Source organism: Hypanus sabinus, chromosome 6 (genome assembly GCF_030144855.1).
Source record: "Hypanus sabinus isolate sHypSab1 chromosome 6, sHypSab1.hap1, whole genome shotgun sequence".
NCBI lineage: Eukaryota > Metazoa > Chordata > Chondrichthyes > Myliobatiformes > Dasyatidae > Hypanus > Hypanus sabinus.
The window spans coordinates 81,200,751-81,227,897 of record NC_082711.1 but is presented as its reverse complement, the minus strand read 5'-3'; the positions used below and the strand labels follow the sequence as shown (position 1 = coordinate 81,227,897).

General features: G+C 38.2%; 1 protein-coding gene across 3 annotated transcripts in view; it reads right to left on the bottom strand.

Annotated features, from left to right (window-relative positions):
* Positions 1-27,147, bottom strand: part of galnt1 (UDP-N-acetyl-alpha-D-galactosamine:polypeptide N-acetylgalactosaminyltransferase 1) — a 145,855-nt gene that overhangs the window by 11,482 nt on the left and 107,226 nt on the right. For all 3 annotated transcript variants that reach the window (XM_059972486.1, XM_059972485.1, XM_059972483.1), the window contains 3 exons: positions 20,655-20,835; positions 13,698-13,837; positions 804-902 (listed from right to left, as the gene is read on the bottom strand). In XM_059972486.1, coding sequence (XP_059828469.1) covers positions 804-902; positions 13,698-13,837; positions 20,655-20,835 — 420 coding nt within the window. The remainder of the gene's footprint in view (positions 1-803; positions 903-13,697; positions 13,838-20,654; positions 20,836-27,147) is intronic.

The window sequence follows — 27,147 nt, the reverse complement described above, 5'->3', positions numbered from 1 at the left end:
TTAAACTTTATCTTCAATTTACTTTTAAGAGCTAGTGTTTGATTAAACAAATGCTGCACCTGAACAGATGATTAAAACACAATCTTCTTGTAGACAGTTTTAATGGGCTCCAAGTCTCAACTCTCCTCACCTGCAATGTTAGAGCTATAAAGTCCACAGGCATATTCTAGATACATTTTTCAGTTATAATTTTCCATTAACTTTTTTGTTGGTTTGCAGATTGTATCATTCTAAAATTACTAAAATTAAAATTCAATATTTCATTCCATATACATTTCCAAACATTTTTTCTTCATTATCCTCTATTTTCAGAACTCTAACATGAACTTTTGTCCAGCAAGTGCCCCAGAGAAACTTATAAAAGCTCAAGTAACTTTGAAGATTATTGGTAGATTATCCAACTATCAGTAGCAAAAAAAACACAAAGCACATATCTCATGACCACAATGCAAACTCTCACAATGTTACTGAAATATTTATTTTCTTGATATCAATTAGAGCCCAGAGTTTACAGCCAAACATTCATATCAAAGCCTTACAATCATTTATATTAACTGAATCTTTGAAAGTTAGTCTGGAGTCAAGAATGCAGGTACAAATTCATCAAAAGGAATTTACTGCTGTGTAGATAACCACAGAGGCAGAACTACTAATATTAGTTATAACTTCATACAAGTTAAAAATCAGAAGAACAAGTGTTAATTATGGAAATATTCAAAGCTCAGTATCACTTAGTATCACAAAGCCCAAAGCCCGACCACTTATTGAAAACAGATAAGTGGAAAAGAAGAACAGCAGCTCACCTGATTGCCTCCCATACCATGACAGTTAAATATTCCCACTTTTTCATTTTCCTTTCTTGCCATATTATCCAGACATTGGTTTGTCTCTACATTTCTGATCTGAAAGAGGAAGTAGGATACAATTAACCAGTTGAGACATATTTGAAAACATACAATCCTTTAGAACCTTAACTCAATTGCCTAGTCAACACTTAAATTGTACCAATGTGAAGGCCAAAGTCTTTATTTTTACTCTGTTGTTAAGTAACTTAATCTAGGGAAATATTGCAATTGCTCTAGAATGTAATTTAGTGTTTTTGCTGTTGATTATTATATATCAGCTCTTATGAGAAACAAATGACTGAGTAAGTGATCAAGAAAAACTATAAAATCTAAAATTTAAAAAATCCAAATCTCATTTTTACACAAATGTGAGAAATACTAATTTGGTAAAAGCTATTAAGAATTCATAAAAATGAATTGCAAGGAGGATCCAAAACTATTACTGAAAAATTAGAAGGATTAATTTAGTAACAGGTGCTGTTCGTAAATTTCATTTTAAAATTGGTAATAAGACCATACATTTCATTTTGTTTAAATGAAATTTTTGGATTTGGATACAAGTTTTGGATACTGTTGTGAGGGATGAACTCCCAGAGGAATGTCAGTGAGTGGGAATAAAAGGATCCTTTTCTGCTTGGCTGCCAGTGATTGGTGGTGTTCCGCAGGGGTCAGTGTTGTGACTTCTTCATTTTATGCTATACATCAATGATTTAGATGATGGAACAGATGGCTTTGTTGCCAAGTTTGTAGATGATATGATAATTGGAGGAGGGGCAGGCAGTGTTGAGGAAACAGGAAGGCTGCAAAAGGACTTGGACAGATTAGGAGAATAGGCAAGGGGGGGTGAGTGGGGGGGGGTGACCTGACAGAGGACGACCATGCCGATCGGGTCTCTGGCAGTGAGCCTGGTTCCATGGTGCAGGAGGAAGAGAAGAAGATAAGGAACGCAGTAGTCATAGGGGATTCCATAGCGAAGGGAACAGACAGGTGGTTCTGTCAGCCTGATAGAGATACCCGCATGGTGTATTGCTTCCCAGGTGGCAGGGTACAGGATGTCTCGGAATGGATGCAGAATATTTTGAAGGGAGAGGGTGAATAGCCAGAAGTCTTGGTACACGTTGGTATCAATGACATAGTTAGAAAAAGGGAGGAGGTCCTGAAGGGAGTTGGGTAGGAAGCTGAAAAGCAAGGCCTCCAGGGTACTGTAGTAATCTTAGGATTGTTGCTTGTGCCACATGCTAATGAGTGCAAGAATAGCATAATCAGGCATATTAATATGTGGGTGACAGACTAGTATAGGGGACAGGGTTTCGGGTTCCTGAATCATTGGGGCCTCTTCTGGGGGAGGTATGACTTGTACGAAAAGGACGGGTTACAACATCCGAGCAGGCAGATTTAGTAGAGCTGCTCGAGAGGGTTGAAACTAATTTGGCAAGGGCATGGGAACCAGAGTGAAGGGGAAAACAGAAATAAATCAAAGATAGCATGCAACACAGATGATAGAAAAGACAGGCAGGAGCTGAGGCATAATCATGGCCAGTGGGATGAGTTACAGGGCAATAGAGGCATGGTGCAGTTAAAATAGAAAGCAACAAATACTGCACTGAAAATGTTATATTTGAAAGCACGCAGCATAAGAAAATAGATGACCTTGAAATTCAGCTACAGATTGCCAAGTATGACATTGTGGCCATCACTGAAACTTGGCTAAAGGATGGCTGCCACCGGGAGCTGAACGTCCAAGGATATACAGTGTATCATAAAGATAGGTTAGTAGGCAGAGGGCATGGTGTGGCCCTGTGTATAAGAAATAATATTAAATCATTAGAAAGGGATGATATAGGATCAGAAGGTGTAGAGTCTCTATGGGTTGAGTTAAGAAATGGCAAGGGTAAAAGGACCCTAATGGCAGTTGTATACAGGCCTCCAAACAGCAGCTAGGATGTGGATTACAATTACAGCAGGAGATAGAAAAGGCGTGTCAGAAGGGCAATGTCATGATGATCACTGGGGATTTTAACATGAAACTGGATTGGGAAAACCAGGCCAGTAATGGACCACAAGAGAGAGAATTTGTAGAATGCCTAAAGGATGGCTTTTTAGAACAGATTGTTGTTGAGCCCACTGGGGAATCGGCTGTGCTGGGTTGTGCAACGATGTGGAGGTGATAAGAGAGCTTAAGGTTAAGTCATTTAAGTCATCCTTAGGGAACAGTGATTACAATATGGTCAAGTCAGAGCCAAAGTAAAAGCAAAAGAGAGGGCATACAAGGAAGCCAAAGCTAGTGAGAAGATAGAGGATTGGGAAGCTTTTAAAAACTTGCAGAAGGAAACTAAAAAGGTCATTAGGAAAGGAAAAGATGAATTATGAAAGGAAACTGATGACCAATATCAAAGAAGATACTAAAAGCTTTCTTAGGTATATAAAGGGTAAAAGAGAGTTGAGGGTAGATATAGGACCAATAGAAAATGACACTGGGGATATTGTAATGAGAGACAGAGTGGAACTGAATGTGTAATTTGCATCCGTCTTCACAGTGGAAGATATCTGCAGTAGGCCAGACATTCAAGAGTGTCAGGGAAGTGAAGAATGTGCAGTGAAAATTATGACTGAGAAGGTGCTCAGGAAGCTTAATAGTCTGAGGGTAGATAAATCTCCTGAGCCTGATGGAATGCACTCTCGGGTTCTGAAGGAAGTAGCTGGAGATTGCGCATGCATTAACAATGATCTTTCAAGAATCGATAGATTCTGGCATTGTACCAGATGATTGGAAAATTGAAAATGTTACTCCACTATTTCAGAAGGGTGGGAGGCAGCAGAAAGGAAACTATAGACCTGTTAGCCTGACATCAGTGATTAGGAAGTTGTTGGAATCGATTGTTAGGGATGAGAATATGGAGTACCTGGAGGCACATGGTTGAGCAGAGTGATGATGGCGCTAAACAGCGACTCCTTTGCTTGCATATTCATAAATAGCTCTATTTCCATCATTAATATCTTTATTTTCCCCTTTCAAGATTCTTTTGAAGATCCTAACCTGGGGTTACATGCTGACTATGGTTCTTTGCGGGAAAGAGACCCGCTCTCAGGGTTTCATGACTGGCCATTGTTCGGCACACCAAGGGCTCAGTCTAAGTATTCGGCTTGGATTTGGAAGCCTAGCATCTCGGGGCTCTGGAAACAGGTGGATTAAAGGTTGGTGTCAAGACAGGAGACGCGTGTGTCATCAGGAGAGTCGGAATATCTACCGCTGTCTGCCCAGAGACTCGTGATCTTTGGGCACAGAGCTCGGAAAAAGTGACGTTGCAGACTTTTAACATTGTAAACCACCGAGTTGTTTGCTATGTCTCCCCGCTCACTGTGAAAATGGAGACATTGCTTTCTCCCTTATTAGGGAGAAAGAAAGCCTATGGTATATTGAATACCAGGTGAAACGCCAAGTCTATGGGGTAACTGCAAGTCTGTGTCTTTGCTGTTGCTTTGCTCATGCTTAAGTGCTCGGTGGTGGGTACCGATGCTTTTTATTGCTGGGGGGGGGATTGTTGCTTGCTTACGCATGGGGGGGGAAGACTTCGGGGTTCTAACATTCGATTGTCATTCATTCTTTGGGAGTACTCCTGTGTTTTCATGGATGGCTACTAAGAAAAAGCATTTCAGGATGTATATTGTATATATTTCTCTGACTCACTAAATGTACCTTTGAAACATGACAAGATAGACCAAAGCCAGCATGGTTTCCTGAAAGGAAAATCTTGCCTGACGAAGCTACTGTAATTTTCTGAGGAAATTACAAGCAGGATAGACAAAAGAGATGCAGTAGATGTGGAGTACTTGGATTTTCAGAAGGCCTTTGACAAGGTGCCGCACATAAGGCTGGTTAGCAAGATAAGACCCCACAGAATTACAAGGGAGTTACTAGCATGGGTGGAGCATTGGCTGATCAGCAGAAAACAGAGTGGGAATAAAGGGATCCTCTATTCTGGCTGGCTGCTGGTTACCAGTGGAGTTCCACAGGGGTCAGTGTTGGGATCGCTGCTTTTTACAATGTATGTCAATGATTTGGACTATTGGATTAATGGATTTGTGTTGATTGATATATGGAGAAGAATTAATCCGAGAAAGAGATTATTCATTTTATTCAAATAGACATAAAACTTATTCAAGGATTAATTTTTTCCTATTATCAATGAATATTCAGGATAGAGTGAAAAGTGTGGAATATAAAGCGAGAATACTGTCAGATCATTCCCCCTTGATAATAACAATGATAATGATGGATAAGGAGGAATTGATTTACAGATGGATTCATTCAATTTTATTAAAATGTTTTTGAGATTTTATGAAAAAACAGATCCAATTTTTTTTAGATACAAACTCATGTTCAGTTGATGATAAATTTATATTATGGGAAGCAATGAAAGCATATTTGAGGGGTCAGATAATAAGTTATACTTCTAAAATTAAGAAGGAATATCTGGTAGAAATAGATCAATTAGAAAAAGAGATTACAAAATTAGAAAAAGAATCCCAACGATATATGACAGAAGAAAAACGAAGACAACTTGTCAATAAGAAGCTACAATATAATACACTCCAGACAAATTGAACAGAAAAAGTAATTATGAGAACTAAACAGAGATATTACGAAGTAGGTGAAAGATCACACCAGATTCTTGCTTGGCAATTGAAAACAGAGCAGGCTTCCAAAACAATAAATGCAATTAGAACAAGTGCAAATAAAATTACTTATAAACCTTTAGAAATTAATGAAACTTTAAAATTTTTTTACTCCGAATTATATCAATCAGAATCACAAAATGAGGTTGCTGAGATAGAATTTTTTTTTTAAATCACAAATACCTCTTCCAAAATTGAATTCGGAAGAACAGAAAGGATTAGATATGACCTTTACATTAAAAGAGGTTGAAGAAGCTTTAGGATCACTCCAGAGTGATAAATCTCTAGGAGAAGACGGTTTTCCGCCTGAATTTTATAAAAAATTTAAAGATTTATTAATCCCTCCCTTTATGGAGTTAATATATCAAGCAGAAAGAACACATAAACTTCCACAATCTTTTTCGACAGCGATCCTAATAGTATTGCCAAAAAAGAAAGAGATCCTTTAAAACCAACATCATATAGGCCTAAATCTTTGTTGAATACGGATTATAAAATAATAGCAAAAATTTTATCTAATAGATTATCTAAATATTTACCAAAATTAGTACATATGGATCAAACAGGCTTTATTAAAAATAGACAATCTGCAGATGATGTAACTCGGTTACTTAGCATAATTCATCTGGCACAAAAGGAGGAGGAAATAAGTGTGGCAATTGCTTTGGATGCAGAAAAAGCATTTGATAGATTGGAATGGGACTTTTTATTTAAGGTACTGGAAAAATATGGGTTAGGAAACTCTTTTATAAAATGGATTAAAACCTTAAATACTAGTCCCAAAGCTAAAGTAATGACAAATGGTCAAATTTCAACATCATTCCAGTTAACAAGGTCAACTAGACAAGGCTGACCATTATCACCTGCCCTATTTGTATTGGCGATAGAACCATTAGCTGAATTAATTAGAACCGATCCAGATATTGTGTGCTTCAGAGTTAACCAGGAGGAATATAAGATTAATTTATTTGCTGATGATGTTCTGATTTATTTAACAAACCCATTGCATTCATTGCATAAATTACATAAATTATCTTTTAGATTGGAAGAATATGGGAAAATATAAAGTAAACTGGGATAAAAGTGAAATTTTACCCCTTACTAAAGGAGATTAGAGTCAATGTCGGTTAGTAACTCAATTTAGATGGCCGACAAATGGTATAAAATATTTAGGTATAAGAGTTGATAATGATATAAAGAATTTATATAAATTAAATTATTTGCCATTATTGGAAAAAAATACAAGAAGATCTTGATAAATGGATGATGTTACCAATAACATTAGTAGGTAGAGTTAATGCTGTAAAAATGAATATATTTCCTAGATTACAATATTTATTCCAAACATTACCAATACAACTGCCCCAGAAGTTTTTTCAAGAGTTGAATAAATGTGTGAGGAAGTTTCTTTGGAAAGGTAAGATGTCAAGAATATTGTTGGAAAAATTGACGTGTAAATTTGACCTAGGAGGGTTACAACTCCCAAATTTTAAGAATTATTATAAAGCAAATCAACTTAGATTTACTGCATCTTTTTTTGATGAAGAAAAACCGGCATGGATTAGAATAGTTAGATAAGATAGGAGAAAATATACCAGAAGATTTTATATATAAATGGGAATCCAAATGGATATGGGAAAAGAAAGAATCTCTTATATTAAAACATTTGGTCGATTTATGGAATAAGGTAAATGTGGATGATGAGATAAAGAAATCTTTATTAGCAAAGAGTACCCTAATTCAAAATAGGCTTATTCCTTTTACAATGGATAATCAACTTTTATATAACTGGTTTCAAAAAGGGATCAGATATATAGGTGACTGTTTTGAAGGAGGTATATTGATGTTGTTTGATCAATTAAAGAATAAATATAAAATATCAAATAACACTCTTCTCTGTTATTTTCAATTAAAGGCCTATTTAAGAGATAAACTGGGTCAAACAATGTTAATGCCAAAACCTAATGAAATAGAAACTTTAGTTCAAAAAGGAAAAATTTAAAAATTTACGTGTTGTATGTATAATTTGATTCAAAAACAGACAATTAAACCAGGAATTTATAAGTCAAGACAAAAATGGGAAACTGATTTGAATATTAAAATTGATGAAAAAGATTGGTCAAGACCATGTCTTGATAGTATGACAAATACAATAAATGTCTGACTTAGATTAGTACAATACAATTTTTTACATCAATTATATATTACACCACAAAAAATAAATAGATTAAACCCAAATTTATCTGACCAATGTTTCCGATGTAATCAAGAAATCAGTACTTTTTTACACTCTACTTGGTCTTGTTTTAAAATTCAAGCTTTTTGGATAAATCTAAGACTTTTACTGGAACAGATTATTGGAATACAACTTCCACATAGCCCAATATTATTTTTATTAGGCGATATTGAAGGGATAATACAGAAACCTAAATTGAATAAATATCAGAAAAAATTTATAAAAATTGCATTGGCAGTAGCCAAAAAAGCTTTTGCAGTTACTTGGAAATCAGATTCATATTTAACTATGAATAATTAAATATATAGCTGCATTCCACTTGAAAGAATTACTTATAATTTAAGAAATGAATATGATATATTTTTGAAAATTTGGCACCCCTATCTATAAAAGATAGGATTAAATATATAGGTCCTTTAAAGATAAAATTATTAGTTATTTGGGGGAAAAAAAACAAAGATATATAACTAAAGTTATTTTGAACTCCATGGAGCATGTGAGAATCCTCCAATATCCAGGCAATCCTTCTTTCTTTCTTTTTTCTTTTTTTTAAGACAGGGATGTTAAGAGGGGAAGGGTTCAGGGGAGGGGAGGGCTAATATTAATTTTCATTACTCTATTATTCTATTCATTTTATGTAATTCTCTTAAAAAATTATTAAAAATATTTAAAAAATGGATTTGTGGCTAAATTTGCTGATGATACAAAGATAGGTGGAGGAGTGGGTAGTGTTGAAGAAACAAGAGAGCCTGCAGAGAGACTTAGAGAGTTTAGGGGCATGGGCAAAGAAGTGGCAAATTAAATACAATGTTGGAAAGTGTATGATCATGCACTTTGGTGGAAGAAATAAACAGGTAGATTATTATTTAGATGGGGAGAGAATTCAAAATGCAGAGATGCAAAGGGACTTGGGAGTCCTTGTGCAGGATACCCTAAAGGTTAACCTCCAGGTTGAGTCGGTGGTGAAGAAGGCGAATGCAATGTTGGCATTCATTTCTAGAGGAATAGAGTATTCCTGGATGTGATGTTGAGGCTCTATAAGGCACTCGTGAGACTGCACTTGGAGTATTGTGCACAGTTCTGGACTCCTTATCTTAGAAAGGATATACTGACACTGGAGAGGGTCCGGAGAAGATTCACGAGAATGATTCCAGGAATGAAAGGGTTACCGTATAAGGAATGTCTGGCAGCTCTTGGGTTGTATTCCCTGGAGTTCAGGATAATGAGGGAGGATCTGATAGAAACATTCTGAATGTTAAAAGGCCTGAACAGATTAGATATGGCAAAGTTATTTTCCATGGTAGGGGAGTCCAGGACAAGAGGGCATAACTTCAGGATTGAAGGACGTCCATTTAGAACTGAGATGCGAAGACATTACTTTAGTCAAAGAGTGGTAAATCTGTGGAATTTGTTGCCATGAACGGCTATGGAGGCCGTCATTGGGTGCATTTAAGGCAGAGGGAGATATGTTCTTGATTAGCCAGGACATCAAAGGGTATGGGAGAATGCAGGGGAGTAGGGATGACTGGAAGAATTAGGTCAGCCCATGATTGAATGGAGTAGACTTGATGGGCAGAATGACCTACTTCTGCTCCTATATCTTATGGACTTAAGGCAAGAAAGTGCCAAATGAAATACAAAGTTGGAAAATGCATGGTCATGCACTTTGGTTGAAGAAATAAATGTACAGACTATTTTCTAAACAGGGAGAAAATCCAAAAATCTGAGATGCAAAGTGACTTGAGAGTCCTTGTGCAGAATACCCTAAAGGTTAACTTGCACTTTGAGTCGGTGGTGGGGAAGGCAAATGCATTTATAGCATTCATTTCGAGAGGTCTAGAATATAAGAGAAGGGATGTGATGCTGAGGCTTTATAAGGCACTGGTGAGGCCTCACCTTGAATATTGTGGACAAGTTTGGGCTCCTCATTTAAGAAAAGATGTACTGGAATAGAAGGTTCAGAAGAGATTCACAGGGTTATTCTAGGAATGAAAGAGTTACCATACGAGAAATGTTTGATGGATCTGGGTCTGTACTTGCTGGAATTTAGGATGATGGGGGATCTCATTGAAACCTTTCAAATGTTGAAAGGCCTATACAGAGTAGATGTGGAAAGGATGTTTCCCAGGTGGGGGAGTCTAGGACAAGAGGACATAGCCTCAGGATAGAGGGGTATCCATTTAAAACGGAGATGCGGAGAAATTTCTTTAGCCAAACGGTGGTGAATTTTTGGAATTTGTTACCACAGGTAGCTGTGGAGGCCAGGTCATTGGGTGTATTTAAGTCAGAGATTGACAGGTTCTTGATTGGACATGGTATCAAAGGTTATGGAGAGCGGAGCTGAAGTGTGGGGAGAAAGAATCAACCATAATCAATGGTGGAGCAGACTTGGGCCATTGTTCTAGTTCTGCTTCTTTGTCTTACGGTTTTATTACCTGAATGGAATGTAGTATTCAAGCTATGACCTATTGTTTTAAAATGCTTCAGTATAATATCCTGTTCTTATAATCTATAAAAAGAAACATTTTAATCATCCTGTTCACCTTTTGCTTATAATATCTTTACCTTATAATAAGCTTGACTCATTTTAAAGTTCAATTTTATCACAGCTACTTAAATGATATTGTGTCTTTAAAAAATATTCAGCCCCCAGCCCTTTGTTCTCTGAGTATTATAACCAGGGAATTTGATCAATTTAACTGAGAATTTTTATTTGTGAATCACATGCTCCTCCTTTTTCCACAGGAGAACTCCCCCACCCCAAAAAAGTGAAAATTTTATAACATAAAAAAACTAAAAATTCAAAAACTGAAATGTCAGCAGTTCAGAAATATATATCCCCCTTTGCTCAGTACTTAGTTGAACCACCTCTCACAGCTATTACAGCCAGTAGTCTGTTTGGATAAGTTTCTAGTAAGTTTCTAGTAGCTTTGCACAATGTGATGGAGCAAGATTTGCCCATTACTTCTTGCAAAATTGCTCAAGCTGTGCCAGGTTAGTTGGGGAGCAACAGTGCACAGCAATCTTGAGGTCTTGTCAGACTTTTGGTTGGGTTAAGGTCAGGATTCTGACTAGGCCACTCAAGGACATCAATTTTCTTCATTTGAAGCCACTCTGTGGTTGCTCTGGCAGTGTGCTTTCGATTGTTATCCTGCTGAAAGACAAACTTCTTCCAGTTTAAGCTTTCTGACAGAGGCTAGCACATTTGAGAGTAGGAGAGATTCAAACAAGAGGACATGATTTGAGAGTTAGGGGGCGAAAGTTTAAGGGTAGCACGAGGGGGAATTTCTTTACTCAGAGAGTGGTAGCTGTGTGGAATGAGCTTCCAGTAGAAGTGGTAGAGGCAGGTTTGGTATTGTCATTTAAAGTAAAATTGGATAGGTATATGGACAGGAAAGGAATGGAGGGTTATGGGCTGAGTGTGGGGCAGTGGGACTAGGTGAGTGTAAGCGTCGCCACAGACTAGAAGGGCTGAGATGGCCTTTTTCCATGCTGTAATGGTTATATGGTTTTATCCAGGATTTCTCTGTATTTAACAGTGTTCATTTTCTCATCAATCCTGACCAGATTTCCAGTCCTTGTTGCTGAAAAGCATCCCTATAGTATGACGCTACCTCCACCATACTTTACAGTAGGGATGGCATTACCTGGCTGATATACAGTATTAAATTTATGCCACGTGTACAGCTTAGTGCTGAGACCAAAAAGTTCCACTTTAGTTTCATCCGACCACAAGACCTTCTTCCACATCTTTACAGTATCTTCGAAGTAACACTTCTCAAAGCCTTTACAGGCAAGAATATTTTTTGTAAAAAGCAGTACATGTGTGCATCAGCCAGGTAACACATCCCTGCTGTGGAATATGGTGAAGGTAGCTACGGGAATTCTTTTCAGTTTTTGTATTTTAAGTTTTCATGCTTTATAACCTTGCCTGTTTTTTTTATTGGACTCTACTGCGGGGAAAAAAGAGAGCACGTGATTGACAAATAAAAATTCTCAGTTAAATTAATCAAAATCCCTGTTTACAATCTTATTCATGTGAACAAAGGGCTGGGGGCTGAATACTTTCTCAAGGCACTGTAGGTATATCTTCTACTTAGACAGTATTATTTAAAAAGGAAATTTTCTGATAAAGTTGAGTATTACATGTTTACTGTATTTTAAAACTTTTAAAAATATTACTCTTGAAACATCTGATTGCAATTTTTCACAGATCAAATAAATGCAAGAAAATTCTACACATACCTATCAATTACTCTTTTCTGAAAGAAAAACTGATGTAACAAATTCATTCAATCTAAAAGCAGGACAAAGATCTTTCATTGTTGTTTGATGAAGGAGCTTTGGAACCTTTAATTTTCTACCTAAATTTGCAATAGTCACTGATCACTCTATTCCTGGATAATTGCAGGCAAAACTATGTACCTGTAATCACTGTAGGATTATTCATGAGGCATTGAAAAATAATACAATAAAAATCATATGAATGATACAAGAACATTGTATGTTTATGAAAGACGTTTGCAAAATCAAGGTTTAGCACTGGAAAATAGATAATAGGCTCCACAGGTTTGTTTCTATTATAGAAAGATTTGAAAAGCTGAAGAATGAAACTATTCTGTTGGTTAATTAATTGTACCACAGAGTAGATAAAACAGAGAAAGGAAAATGGAAATTTTATTCAGTATGAAATTAGTAAAAATAAAATACTTAATTAGGCATAGCTATTAGGACCAACAATATTACTGAAATGCAAATTAGATAGTTATTTGTAAAAGAATGTGAAACTAAATGGGGTAGAAGACTGAATTAGAATTGAGGCATCTCCATATGATAAGTGAAGTCAATAGGGATAAAAGCTCTCCTTCAATATTTTGAACGCTTTGCTGGTAACTATAAAGTAGCAGCTGTTTTAATTCTCAGGAAAGTTTGGACTCTTATTTAAAAGGTGACTACTACTCTATCAAAAACAAAATTTCATGTTTCTTTAAAGGATATTTTTATTTTAATCAATGTGTTCTTGAAAGCATATTAAGGGGTAATGATGTTGAAAGGCAACTTTGGCTTGTATTGGCAGATTGAAAAAACAAATCTGGAAAAGATTTTCACATAATATGCAATTAGTCAACATACCTATTTTATTTATACCTACCTGATAATGCTTTCATTATTATTAACAGCTTGTAATAGTAGAATTTTAACACATAATTTTCAAGGTGCTTCAGAGAAATGTAGTCACACACACAAAAAATAGACCAAAAAATTTTCGGGTGACTGAAAGCTTAGTCAACAAAAAAACAATTTTAAAATAGAGGGATGAAAATGGAAATTTCAAGTCACATCTGCCAAATGTCAAACAAAATATACCATACAAGAGTCAGAAGATTTTTCATGAAGTTTTACAGCTGAAGGTGACATCAGAAATTCAACTGAAATGAAAATAAATTCCTCTATTTTTTTTTATTGTCAGAACAACAGAATAATGCTAGGTGAGTTTGCAGTTATAAAGAAAATTATCTTGCATTTTCCAATCTTGTGGATGGAGCTCCAGAGAACTCCAATTACAAGTGGGGAGTACCCATTTTTAATCTGGAATACATGCAATGCACAGATTTCCAAGCATAACTATTTGGAAGTTGCCAAGGTCTGCAAAAACACAGTCTAATATTAAAGTGCAGTCAGAATGGCAACAGCATGAGCTTTTCAGGGATTGCATATTTCCAGTGTTCACAAGAAATTATTTGGATTTTCAATCTGGCCTTTCCTGCAAAAAGCTATAGCATACACATGATCAATCAACAAAACCAGCACTCAATAATTCCACAATTTGAATTGTTATCAAACAGAGAAAAATATAATGACCTAAATGAAAATAGTGATTAAAGCTAGTTCAACTAAAAAAGTATTGTTAAAGTTCAAGTCAGTTTCAGAAATCCTACCTCTCCCAGGGAAAAATAATGTCGTGGAATGTGAGAGTCAGGATAAACATTTTCCAGGAACCAAGAGAAAGGTTTACACGACAGCTTTTGTCTTAATGCTTTGCGTGCTGTTATATCTCCATATTCAACCTTTGTAACACCTATGGAATTACCATAAATCACAAAACAAAAACAATGTTATTGGTAATGACAAAAACAATTACACTTAACATGTTAACTCATCTCTTTATCCACAAATACTAACTGGCCTGCTGGATATTTCCAACACTTACTGCTTTATGAGTTTGGAATTGATTTAATATTGTCGTATGTAACAAGGAAAAATGAAAAGCTTGTCTTACAAAATCTTCATGCAAATCAATTCTTTACACAGTGCATTGAGATAGTACAAGGTAAAACAATAACAGAATGCAGAATAAAGTGTTACAGTTATAGAGGAAGTGCAGTGCAGGTAGACAATAAGCTGCAAGATTAATTGCTCCTGATTTCAAGCAACTGAAGTTTTCTTTTGGCAACCATTATTTTTGAAATAACTAGATTAGACTAGGCTGCACAAATTCAGAATAATGCACAAATCAATTTGTAATAAAAAGGTAATAAATCTTACAGCATTTAGGTATTAAGAGATTTGCACAGTGAGAAGGGAAAGCTTTAATAGGAATCTAAGGGGCAACTTTTTCCAATAAAAGGGGGGGGGGAGTCAGTAAATGGAATGAGCTGCCAGAGGAAGTAGTTAAGGCAGGTATATTAACAAAATATAAAACTTCACATGGAGAGGAAAGATTTAGAGGGATTTGGGCCAAATATAGGCAAATGAGACAAATTTAGTTGGGAATCTTGGCTGGCATCAACGAGTTGGGCCAAAGAGCCCATTCTGTTCTGTGTGTCTTGTGCCTAATTACTGGGTCAAGTATCGTTAGCCTGATCCATCATTGGCAATTACCCATTTGAACTCAGACCTCTGCATTCACACAGCAGAAAGGGACTGAGACAACACTCCACATGGAGTCCCATTGGGATTCCTCAGCATTCTGGGGTATTGAAGCAAAATGAAACTTTAAAAAAGTCTACTTTAATGTTTTTAATTATTTCCTATTGATTTTGTGTTCTGAATGAGCTCTTTCAATTATCTTTAAATAATTTACTTCAGTTTTAAATGACACTGAATGTCAGATATTAAAAAAAAATTGTTAACAGGCTTCTGAAGGAGACTAGGCTCAGTCCTGCTGAAACATTCAGGAAGGTGACAGCAGATCCTTTGCACCATACTCCCTGAAGACTTCATTACCCAACTTTAGGGTGCAGAATGTTTGCAAAATTGGCCCTCACAACTTGGGCAAGGTCCCACTTCAAATCATTTTGTTATGACAGTGTCCTTGGTATTCTTACAAATCCACTTTGACACTGTAGTGACAAAAGGACAAGAGTCATACTTCCCCTGTCCAGGATACTAAATCAATAATCTTGCTTTAAATCCCACCCTTCCTATAACAGTGCCATGTACCATCTACAAGATATACACAAACAGTTTTTTTGCTTTCCCCCCTCAACACTACACAGTTCATACATCAGTAACTGTAGCCAAACATTTTGAAGGGAGGCTGTGTTTTGGTTTCTGTGGCAGTCAGAGATGCCACTATTACTACATCAAAGGCAACTGAGAGAAAAAAAAACACAAATAGGCCAATTCTGTCTTTTAATTCCTTCCAAATATAGGGTTCAAGTGTTACAGATTGGGGTAAAAATCTCCTTTGTCAGTGATACAGAGGACCAGAATCTGTTATCAGAGGTAAACTGCATGCACTTGTTGGCATGTTAACTTGTTAATAAGTGACAATACTCTAAATTACAGACCATAACAGTGGTGACAAGGTATTTTTGTAACGAACCCAACGCAATTACCTATCTGCTGAACAGTGAGTTGTTCAAGTGAAAAAAAAAGCACCAGTAAGAAATGGTCGAGTTACAAAAAAGCGCAGTACATTTTCTTCGCATAAGATGATGAAGATAAAGGCAGAAAACAGAAGCATTCACCAATTCATAAACAATAAGTACTGGCTTATAATAATAATCATAAAAAATACAACTGAAATATCTTGCTACATAGATAAAGATTGACATGGTATGTCAGTCATGTCAACTGGATTACACAACATATAACTGGATAATGTATACTGAGCAGATTGAGCAGTACTTTAAAACAAATGGAATAGCCAAAGAGAAGCGAGTGCCAATTTTGCCGACTGCATTGGATTTAAAGGCATACAGTTTGAACATAGAATAGTACAGCACAGCACAGACCCTTCAGCCCACAATGTTGTGCCAACCCTTAAACCCTGCCTCCCATATAACCCCCCCACCTTAAATTCCTCCATATATCTGTCTAGTAGTCTCTTAAATTTCACTACTGTATCTGCCTCCACCACTAACTCAGGCAGTGCATTCCACACACCAACCACTCTCTGAGTAAAAAACCTTCCCCTAATATCCCCCGTGAACTTCCCTCTCCTTACCTTAAAGCCATGTCCTCTTGTATTGAGCAGTGGTGCCCTGGAGAAGAGGCACTGGCTGTCCACTCTATCATGTCTCCTCTCATCCTCCTTCTTTCCAATGAATAAAGCCCTAGCTCCCTTAATCTCTGATCAGAATGCATATTCTCTAAACCAGGCAGCATCCCGGTAAATCTCCTCTGTACCCTTTCCAAGGCTTCCACATCCTTCTTACAGTGAGGCGACCAGAACTGGACAGGGTACTCCAAGTGTGGCCTAACTAGAGTTTTATAGAGCTGCATCCTTACCTCGACTTATGAAAGCTAACACCCCATAAGCTTTCTTAACTACCCTATCTACCTGTGAGGCAACTTTCAGGGATCTGTGAACATGTACCCCAAAATCTCTCTGCTTCTCCACACTACCAAGTAGCCTGTCATTTACTTTGTACTCTGCCTTGGAGTTTGTCCTTCCAAAGTGTACCACCTCACACTTCTCCAGGTTGAACTCCATCTGCCACTTGTCAGCCCACTTCTGCATCCTATCAATGTCTCTCTGAAACCTTCAACAATCCTCTACACTATCTACAACACCACCAACCTTTGTGTCGTCTGCAAACTTGCCAACCCACCCTCCTACCCCCACATCCAAGTCGTTAATAAAAATCACAAAAAGTAGAGGTCCCAGAACCAATCCTTGTGGGACACCACTAGCCACAACCCTCCAATCTGAATGTACTCCCTCCACCACGACCCTCTGACTTCTGCAGGCAAGCCAATTCTGAATCCACCTGGCCAAACTTCCCTGAATCCCATGCCTTCAGACTTTCTGAATAAGCCAATCATGTGGAATCTTGTCAAATGCCTTACTAAAATCCATGTAGATCACATCCACTGCACTACCCTCATCTATATGCCTGGTCACCTCCTCAAAGAACTCTAATAGGCTTGTTAGGCACAACCTGCCCTTCTCAAAGCCACACTGACTGTCCCTGATCAGACCATGATCCTCTAGATGCCCATAGATTCTATCTCTAAGAATCTTTTCCAACAGCTTTCCCACCACAGACATAAGGCTCACTGGTCTACAATTAGCTGGACTATCCCTACTACCTTTTTTGAACAAGGGGACAACAATCGCCTCCCTCCAATCCTCTTAGAAGTTTGCTTAGAGGTTTCACTGTTCCATCCAAACTAACCAAAATTAGCTTTGCTGATATTGTGAAAGTAATGCAGAAACATTAGGTTTAATGCAGAACGCATTAGGTTTCATAAGTGGAATCAAAAGGAAGACGAGTCTATTCCCCCTCTCCCCCCCCGCCCCCCCCCCCGTATGTGGGTGAACTGAAGATATTGTCTAAGTATTTACAGTTCAGTGGTAAGTTTAATGATCCACTGAGAGATAACTTAGTTTGTTGAATCTTACAAGAAAGCATTCAAAAATGCTCTATCAATGGAAACAGCAGAGAGAGGCACACACACAACTGCACTGCAATCAGAAATGAAAGCAAGCATGAACAAACTTGCAATGTCTAAACAGAAACTAACGTAACCAAAGAAAGTGTGTTACCATTGTGACAGGGCCTCACATACACCACATCAATACAGGTATAGGGGTGAAGCTTACTGAAGATGCAACAAAGTAGGACAAATTCAAAAAGCATGTTGGGCAGACAAAAATAAATGGACTGCACAGGGAAGAGAAAAAAGATAAAAAGTCAAGTTGCAGTTTCAAAAAGAGCACTAATCTGTGTGTTTTTGATGAAAAATCTGATACTGATGAGAATGACACAAGACTGTGTAGCCTGAGATTTACTAACAACAGGCAAGCAATATGGTTTATATCAGCAATTCAAAGATATTAAACTGAAGCCTGCAGATATCCAGCTAAGAACCTATACAAGAGAAAAGACAATTCCTGTGGAATGACATTAGCAACAGTGACATAGAACAACCAACAAGCCATACTGGGCTTGTATGTAGTAAAAATGGGAGGGCCAGCAATGTGGGGTTGTGACTGGCTGTGACAATTACAAATTGATTGGAGACCCAAGTGTCAACTGGAAGCAAATTAGGAAACGTACTGGATGATGCCACCGCAGTGTTCACTGATGGCACTGGAAAGCTCAAACATATCAAATAGCCAGTGAGCAAGATCTCATGGAGGCTGAAAGAATTCTTTCCAAGTTTGAGTGGAGCTCAAGGCTAATGCCAGTGGTCCCGATAGTCAAGAAGAATTGGTCTGTCAGAATCTGTGGTGATTTTAAAGTTACTATTAACCAAGTACTGAAAGTAGATCAATACCCTCTGCCCAGGATAGCAGATAACTTTGCAAACCTTTCTGGTGGAAAGCACTTCAGCTAACTGGATTTGGCTGAGGCCCACCTACAGATGGAAATAGAAGTGTTTCTCACCATAAACATCCACAATAATATGCTCATTTTTAGAGTAGCATCTGCATCTACACACTGGCAGAAAGCTGCAGCCAGGTGCTACAAGGCTGTCCAGGCATCTAAGTGTTACCTGGATGACATCATTGTAATTGGTTAGGATGACAAGGACCATCTCCAAGATCTCAAGAAATTGTTAAACAGATTAGAAGTTTATGGGCTCAGAACAAGAGTGAATTCTTTAAATCAAGCCTCACCTACTGTGATCATACCATCAATGCACAAGGATTATACATGGGTGCTAAGGAAATTCAAGCAGTGGTGGATGCTCCAAGGCCAAAGGACATGTCACAGTTTTTAGGATTTGTCAATTACTGAAAAAGGTTCCTGCCAAACCTGGCTACTGTGTTCGATCCCTTGAGCACATTGGGAAGAAATGGCAATGGACAAAGCAGTGTGAGGTGACTTTCCAAATCATAAAGGATTTGTTGAAGTCAGTCACTGTATTCACACATGAATAACATCATCCAGTGAACCGTGCCATGCACTGTTTGGGATGGTAACACATCCAGATGAAAGGTGGCCAGAGCTGTCAGAACCTCTTCCAAATCCTACAACAACCAGAACCTGTTTCACAGCCAGAGTGATCTGCCTGGTCAGTAAAGACATTATCCCACTAAAGAAAGAAAGCCTCCAGAGCAATTAAATCTTTAGGCCTGAATGGGACAATTTAAAATTACTATGATGTGGATGCCTGGATAGTAATTGTACTCTATTGTGTGTACTGTATATATAGTATACTGTGTATATAGTGGAGATGCATTCTACATTGAGTTGGAATTTATTGCTAAGCAGGGTGGAGTATTGTGCATTTAATACTTGAGTAATACTGCAAATATGTTGTTAGGTGTTCGTTTAAATAATTCATTACAAGTTGTACGTAAAAATACATTGTCATACCACGTCATATGGTGCACTTGCTTAAAGTAAAATTATCTATTCAAGTTATCTTCCAGTTCACTTGTTTTCCTTTCAATTAGTTTTTATGTTTTGGAGTTAAGAAAACATAACATCCTATACCCAAGATGTATAATACTTTAAAACAATTTAAAATATCAAAGAAAATTGTATTTTTACTTCTTTCTCACCACTATTCCTTACTATCCAGATTCATTTGCTAACCTGGTACATATTTAGCAGACAAATTCCCCAGATGGTGAATTCAGCAAGTGTGTGCTCTGCTGAGAGTCATGTGGAGACCAATGTTGGAACAACAGGAAATCAAGTGGTGGAGCGCAGCCACACTCTGCACTGATCCAAGAGTCCTGAAATTGGAGACTCAGGAACCAAAAGGACCAGGTTATGGACTCCCATTTTCTTTAGTTCTGATGAGGTGATGATTTCTAACTTGAGGCAACAGTATCTCCTGAATGGCAAGTGACAAAAGGTAAAATAGGAGTAGATATGAATGTGATCCACACATCTTTTCCCTCTAGGATTATCCCAGGTGGACGTAAACAGAAATTAACAACTTTTATTTCTAAAATAATTTTTGTTTGTCTAATAAATCATTTTCAGATATCCATTTGAGTGCTTCGATACTAAGGATCAATACAGTCTTCTGTGGTCCTGCATGCCTGTCTCTCCCAAATAGAGTGCCTTGAGTTGGTAACTCAAATGAACCCAAATCCACTGTGAAGGCATTAAGTATTGCCCTCCATTCTATGACATGAAATAAAATAGTCCAATAATGTACCAGAATGGTCTCACTAAATTTTGTTGTTTAAAGTGTTACTTCACATTACAAAGTGTCATAAAATTTTAATTGTGTTACCACTCACTGAACACAAGAGTAACTGTTAGACTGCCTGATTTTTATCACTGAAGTTCATTGGAATTTCCTCCAAACTAGCAGAAACACTGAAATCAAACAACTGGGAAATATGCTCTTTACAGCTTCGGATCAACAAGCAGATATCTGAAGTTCTGCTCTTATGTGATGTGAGCTCAATGATTTGAAATGCAATTGTTTTTGGAAGGTAAGGGATATTTCCTGTACAATTAGTCAATGGTACTTACCAGGAGAAATAATATAGAAGAAATTCTTGAAGTCGTCCATCCAGACCTCTGCGAGCCTTCTATTATTCTTGTTTATAATCTGTCCTGTGCCTCCAGGAAATGTATAAGGAGTAGCTTTGCGAAATACATGGCCTACATGTGAGCATGTAACTATTTCCAAAGTACCACCACACTGCCAGATCTAAACAAAACAATATACATTTACAAAGCACATTTCACAACCTTATGACATTTTGGTGTGTTTGAAAAAAGTACAAACTTTATTTACTGCTCTAAAGTAAAGCTGCACATGGTTTTAAAATGTACATATTGTTATATCATCACATATGTAATTAATGCATTGGCAACATAATGCAACCAACACAAAGAAAATTGTGACACAAAATTGTTGCAAACTGAGACAATTGTACATGTTAGTAACTCAAATAAACTTGCTTGAGTATCCGTTGAGTATTTAAGAGGTTTCAGTTAAAGCAATGCAATTCATGTACTGTTCTCAGAAAAGCTGTAGAGTTAAGAGAATGTATTTTACATCTCCAAAGCAAGTTAAAAATGCAAGTTAAAGTGTGCAATTAACTGACTACAGTATTTCCTAATTCAAATATTCTAAATTCCAACATGGAACTCTGCCCTCACGACACCGTGAAGCTATGAACAATTTATGAGGGTATGTACTTATTGGTGTAGCTTATACCACAGTACTTTATACACAAAGTAGCTAGGTAGGAATCTTTTACAAGCTGGTTGCAAGTAAGTACAGTGTGTTTGTTCTCAGAATAATCAAATGGGAATTTTTTTTGTCTGCCTGAGGAGTTAGAGCAAATTGTAGTTTAATATCTCATCTGATAGACAGCATCTCCAACCAATGGAGCACTCAAGTAAAATGGCAATATACTGTAAATAATGCATTCATGTTCCTGATCTGTAGCCTGAACACACTACTACTTACTTTTCCAAAACAGGTGTGGTGCCACTGGTCAGAACCAATACCCAAGAACTAATGATAATTACTGGGTAGACCAATAAGTCCTTTATAGGAAAGCACAATGGTGCAGTATGGAAGCATGAAACATAACAGTCCGGTATGCTGCCTATACAGAGAATGCACATTCTCTCTCTCTGACTGTATGGGTTTCTTGTCACACCCTAGAGGTGTGCTGGGAAGGTTAATTGGTATATTTTGTCAAAAGAATCAAAAGGAAACCCATTGTCATATGAGAAATAACTTGCAAGGCTACAGGGAAATAAGAGGATAAGGAATAGATATTTAGGTTTGTAGTAGGGGAGAGAACATTTATTCTGAAGAGCAAACATGAGGAAATCTGCAGATGCTGGAAATTCAAACAACAGCACACACAAAATGCTGGTAGAACACAGCAGGCCATGCAGCATCGATAGGGAGAAGCGCTGTTGATGTTTCGGGCTGAGACCCTTCATCAAGACTAACCGAAAGGAAAGATAGTAAGAGATTTTAAAGTAGTGGGGGGAGGGGGAAATGCAAAATGATAGGAGAAGATCAGAGGGGGTGGGATGAAGCTAAGAGCTGGAAAGGTGATTGGCGAAAGTGATACAGAGCTGGAGAAGGGAAAGGATCATAGGACGGGAGACCTCAGGAGAAAGAAAGGGGGGGGGGGGGAAGCACCAAAGGGAGATGGAGAACAGGCAAACTACTAAATATGTCAGGAATGGGGTAAGAAGTGGAGGAGAGGCATTAATGGAAATTAAAGAAGTCAATGTTCATGCCATCAGGTTGGAGGCTACCCAGCCAGTATATAAAGTGTTGTTCCTCCAACCTGAGTTTGGATTCATTTTGACAACAGAGGAGGCCATGGATAGACATATTAGAATGGGAATGGGATGTAGAATTAAAATGTGAGACCACTGGGAGATCCTGCTTTTTCTGGCGGACCGAGCGTAGGTGTTCAGCGAAACGGTCTCCCAGTCTGCGTCGGGTCTCACCAATATATAAAAGGCCACACCGGGAGCACCGGATGCAGTATACCACACCAGCCGACTCACAGGTGAAGTGTCGCCTCACCTGGAAGGACTGTCTGGGGCCCTGAATGGTGTGAAGGAGGAAGTGTAAGGGCAGATGTAGCACTTGTTCTGTTTACAAGGATAAGTGCCAGGAGGGAGATCGGTGGGAAGGGATGGGGGGGACAAGTGGACAAGGGAGTCGCGTAGGGAGTGATCCCTGCGAAAATTTTGAAGGTTGATTCTGGACTCCATGTGATTTCTTTCCATCAGCTGGGTTGTTCTGCCACAGATATCAGGCAGAATATTGTAATATGTGAAAAAGCAACATTGAAAAATTACCTTAATCTTCTAAGTATCTTAAAACAGATGATTACAAACATGGTTAATTAGACTTTTACAACATTATTAGACAAAAAATACAATTCTGTAAATCAACTATAGATATACCATATAATGACATTATGTAATTATGAAATTATAGCTATTAGTGAGACTTGACTGCAGGAGGAACAGGACTGGCAGGTCAATATTCCGAGGTTCCATTGTTTTAGAAGTGATAGAATGGGAGGAATTGGGGGAGGGGATGTGGCATTAATCATCAGGAAAAACGTCACTACAGTGCTCAGACAGGGCAGATTGGAGAACCTTAAAGAAGAGCAACCTTAAAGAGAAATTACAGACTGTTGCAAGAAACAAAGATTGTGACACAAGTGATTTTAACTTTCCGCATATTGACTGGAACTCCTACACTGTAAAATGGTTAGATGGGGAAGAGTTTGTCAAATGTGTTCAGGAAAGTTTCCTTTATCAGTAAAAATATGTTCCTTCTGGACGGAGAGCTTTACTAGACCTCCTATCAGGGAATGAGTCAGGGCAGGTGACAGAAATTTGTGTAGGGGAATACTTTGCATCGAGTGATCATAATGCCACTAGCTTCAGGGCAATTATGGAAAAGGATAGATTTGGTCCTTGAGTTGAGATTCCAAATTGGAGAAAAAAAGATCAATTTTGATGGTTTCATAAAGGATCTGCCAATCCAGGATCCCAAACCTAGACTGGAACAGGTTTTTTTTTAATCAAAGGTGTACTTATTAAGTGAGATGCCTTCAAAAGTGAAATGTTGAGTGCATAGAGTTTGTATATTCCTGTCAGAATAAAAGGCAAGGATTACAGGTTTTGGCAACCTTGGGTTCAAAAGATATTGAGGGCTTCATTAAGAAGAAGGTGGTGCATAACAGGCATGGGCAGGAAGGAAGAAATCAGGTACTTGAGGAGTACAAGAAATGCATGAGACCACTTAAGAAAGAAATCAGGAAGGCTAAAAGAAAAAGCACAAGATTTCTTCAGCAGACAAAGTGAAGGAAAATCCCATGGGTTTCTACAGATATATTAAGAGCAAAGGATAGCAAGGGACAAAATTGGTCCTTTGGGAGATCAGAATGGTAATCTACACATGGAGCCAAAAGGGATAGGGGAGATCTTAAATGGATTATTTCTGCATCTGTATTTACTCAGGAGACAGACAGTCTGTGAAAGTGAGGCAAAACAAGAGCAAGGTCATGGATCCTGTACAGATTACAGAGAAGATGGAGTTTGATGTTGAGGCAAATTAGGGTGGATAAATCCCTAAGGCCTGACAAGGTGTTCCGTCAGAACCTGTGGGAGCCTAGTGCAGAAATTACAGGGGTGTCAGCAGAGATTTTTAAAACATGCTTTGCAACAGGTGAGGTGCCGGTGAGCCTGACATCAATTGTAGGAAAGTTATTGGAAGGTACCCTAAGGAACCAGATATACAAGTATTTGGATACAGGAACTGATTGGGGACAGTCAACATGGCTTTGTGCATGGTAGGTTGTGTCTAACCAATTTTAAGAGTTTTTTTGAGGAAGTTATCCGGAAAGTGGATGAAGGCAAGGTAGTGGACATTGTATACATATACTTCAGTAAGGCTTTTGACAAGGTTACACATGGGAGGTTGACGTTGGCTTTGTGGGTATTAGATGGTTGCCTCTCTGACTGGAGGCCTGTTACTAGTGGTGTGCCACAGGGATCGGCGCTTGGTCCATTGTTATTTGTCATCTATATCAACGATTTGTATAATAATGTGATAAACCAGATCAGCAAATTTGTAGATGACACCAAAACTGAAAGCATAGTGGACAGCGAAGAAGACTATTAAAGTTAGCAGCAGGATCTGAACCAGCTGGTAAAATAGGCAACTGGATCCTCAATTTCTTCACTTGCAGATCCCAGTCAGCCTGGGTTGGCAACATTTCCTCCACAATCTCACTCAGCACAGATGCACCACAATGTGCTTAGCCACCTTCTTTGTCTTGCTTTATACATAAAACTGTGATGTTAAGCACAGCTCCAATGTATTAAGTTTGCCAATGACACCACCTTTGTTGGCTGAAGCAAAGGTGGTGACAAATCTGCATATAGGAGGGAGATTGTAACTCTAGCTGAGTGGTGCCCCTAAGACAACTTCTCACTAAATATCAGCAAGACCAAGGAGCTGAATATTGACTTCAGGAGGAGGAAACCAGAGATCCATGAGCCAGTCCTTACTGGGGGATCATAGGTGGAGAGGGTCAGCAATTTCAAATTCCTTGGCATCATCACTTCAGAGGATCTGTCCTGGATCCAGCAGGTAAGAATGAAAAAGCCTGGCACTGCCTCTGCTTTGCAAAAATTCAGTATATCGTCTAAAATTTTGATGAAATTTCTATAGATGCGTGACGGAGAGCATTTTATTTTATTTAGTGATTCAGCAACCTTCTGGCCATTCCAGTTATGCTATCATAGCAACCCTACAACCCAATTAACCTTGACCTAATCATGGAACAATTTCCAATGACCAATTAACCTACTCGGTTTGTCTTTGGAAGGAAACCAGAGCACCTGGAGAAAATCCATGCATTCCATGGAGAGGATGTACAGGCTCCTTACAGGATGGCATCAGAATTGAACTCTGAACTCCAGAATGCTGCCCTGGGCTGTAATAACTTTGCACTAACCACAATGCTCCATGGCTAATGACTGGTTCCACCGTGGCCTGGTACGGAAACAACAATGCCCTTGTAAGGAAAGGCCTATAAAAAGTAGTGGAGATGGCCCAGTCCATCATGGATAAAACCCTCCTCACCATTGAACACATCTACACAGAGCACTATCATAGGAAAGCAGCATGCATTATTGAGGATCCCCACCGTTCAGGCCATTCTAATTTCTGACTGCTGCCATCAGGTGGTACAGGAGCCTCAGGACCCACACCACCAGGGTCATGAACAGTTATTACTCCTCAAAATCAGGCTCTTGAACCGGAGGGGATGATTCCCTCACAGAATTACTGATATATTCCCAGAATATATGTAATGACATTCAAGGATCCTTCATCTCATGCTCTCGCTATTTAGTGCTTATTTATTACTATTTTTTAAATTCTCTTTCTTTTTGGCACATTGGTTGCTGTTCATCCTGTTGGATGCAATTTTCATTAATTCTATTGTGTTTCAAAATCAATTGCAATACTGTACAAAGCACAAGATTTCTTAAATCAGGAATCTTTGTATACATTATACTGTTCCCCGGTCAGGTCACTCATCTGAGTGCCACTGGTACCATGTGACCCAGTACTACCTGTCGCACGGTCAGCGACTAAACTGGCTCCCCCACCAGGCTTCTGGTGAGGATGGTGGCTAGACACCCTGCAGGATGAAAGACAAGACCTATCAAAGGGCAGATTAACCTTCTCGTAGGGTCAACGGCCATCTAGCAAACACGTGTCGTGAAGCGCGGAAAGGGCATCCCTTGCATTAAAGCTTGGTCTGGCCATTCACTGCAATAGAACTTCCCCCAGATGTCTTGGGCCCCAGCATGCCGCTGGATCTGGGAGGGGATGTCGAGATGGTGGGTCTGGACCTGTGCAACCCCCTGCTCACCTAAAATCCATTCACACACATGCTGTTCCTTTTTTGAGGAGTGGGGCACAACCCCACTAACTGACTGAAAGGAACCATCATCATCCTATGGGATGAATAGTGAGAGAGACAGAGACAGAGAGAAACAGTTCACTTATAGTCCCATACATGACTTACTGTGTAAGTATGGGGAAATACATACAAAACAAACACAATTTTTCTGCTCCAAAAGAAAGCCATACGAATTGTAAATAAGTTATTATGAGCCAACCAATCCACTATTTATTCAACACTATAAAATTCAGAGATTTTGTAGATTTTTAAATAATTCAAATTAGGTATAAAGTAAAAAATGGACAGTTACCACAAAGTATCCAAATATTATTTAAAATGAGAGAAAGAAAACATGATTTGAGAGGAACATGTATATTTCAAAAACACAGGATAAGGACAAATGCAAAAAATCATTGTATTTCAGTCAGAGGTGAATCTGGAACAGTTGTAGTGAGTATTTAAAAACATGCACCACACTTAACAAGTTTAAAAAGTTTAAAAATAATTTAATGAACAAATATAAAAAAACATGATTTAAAAAG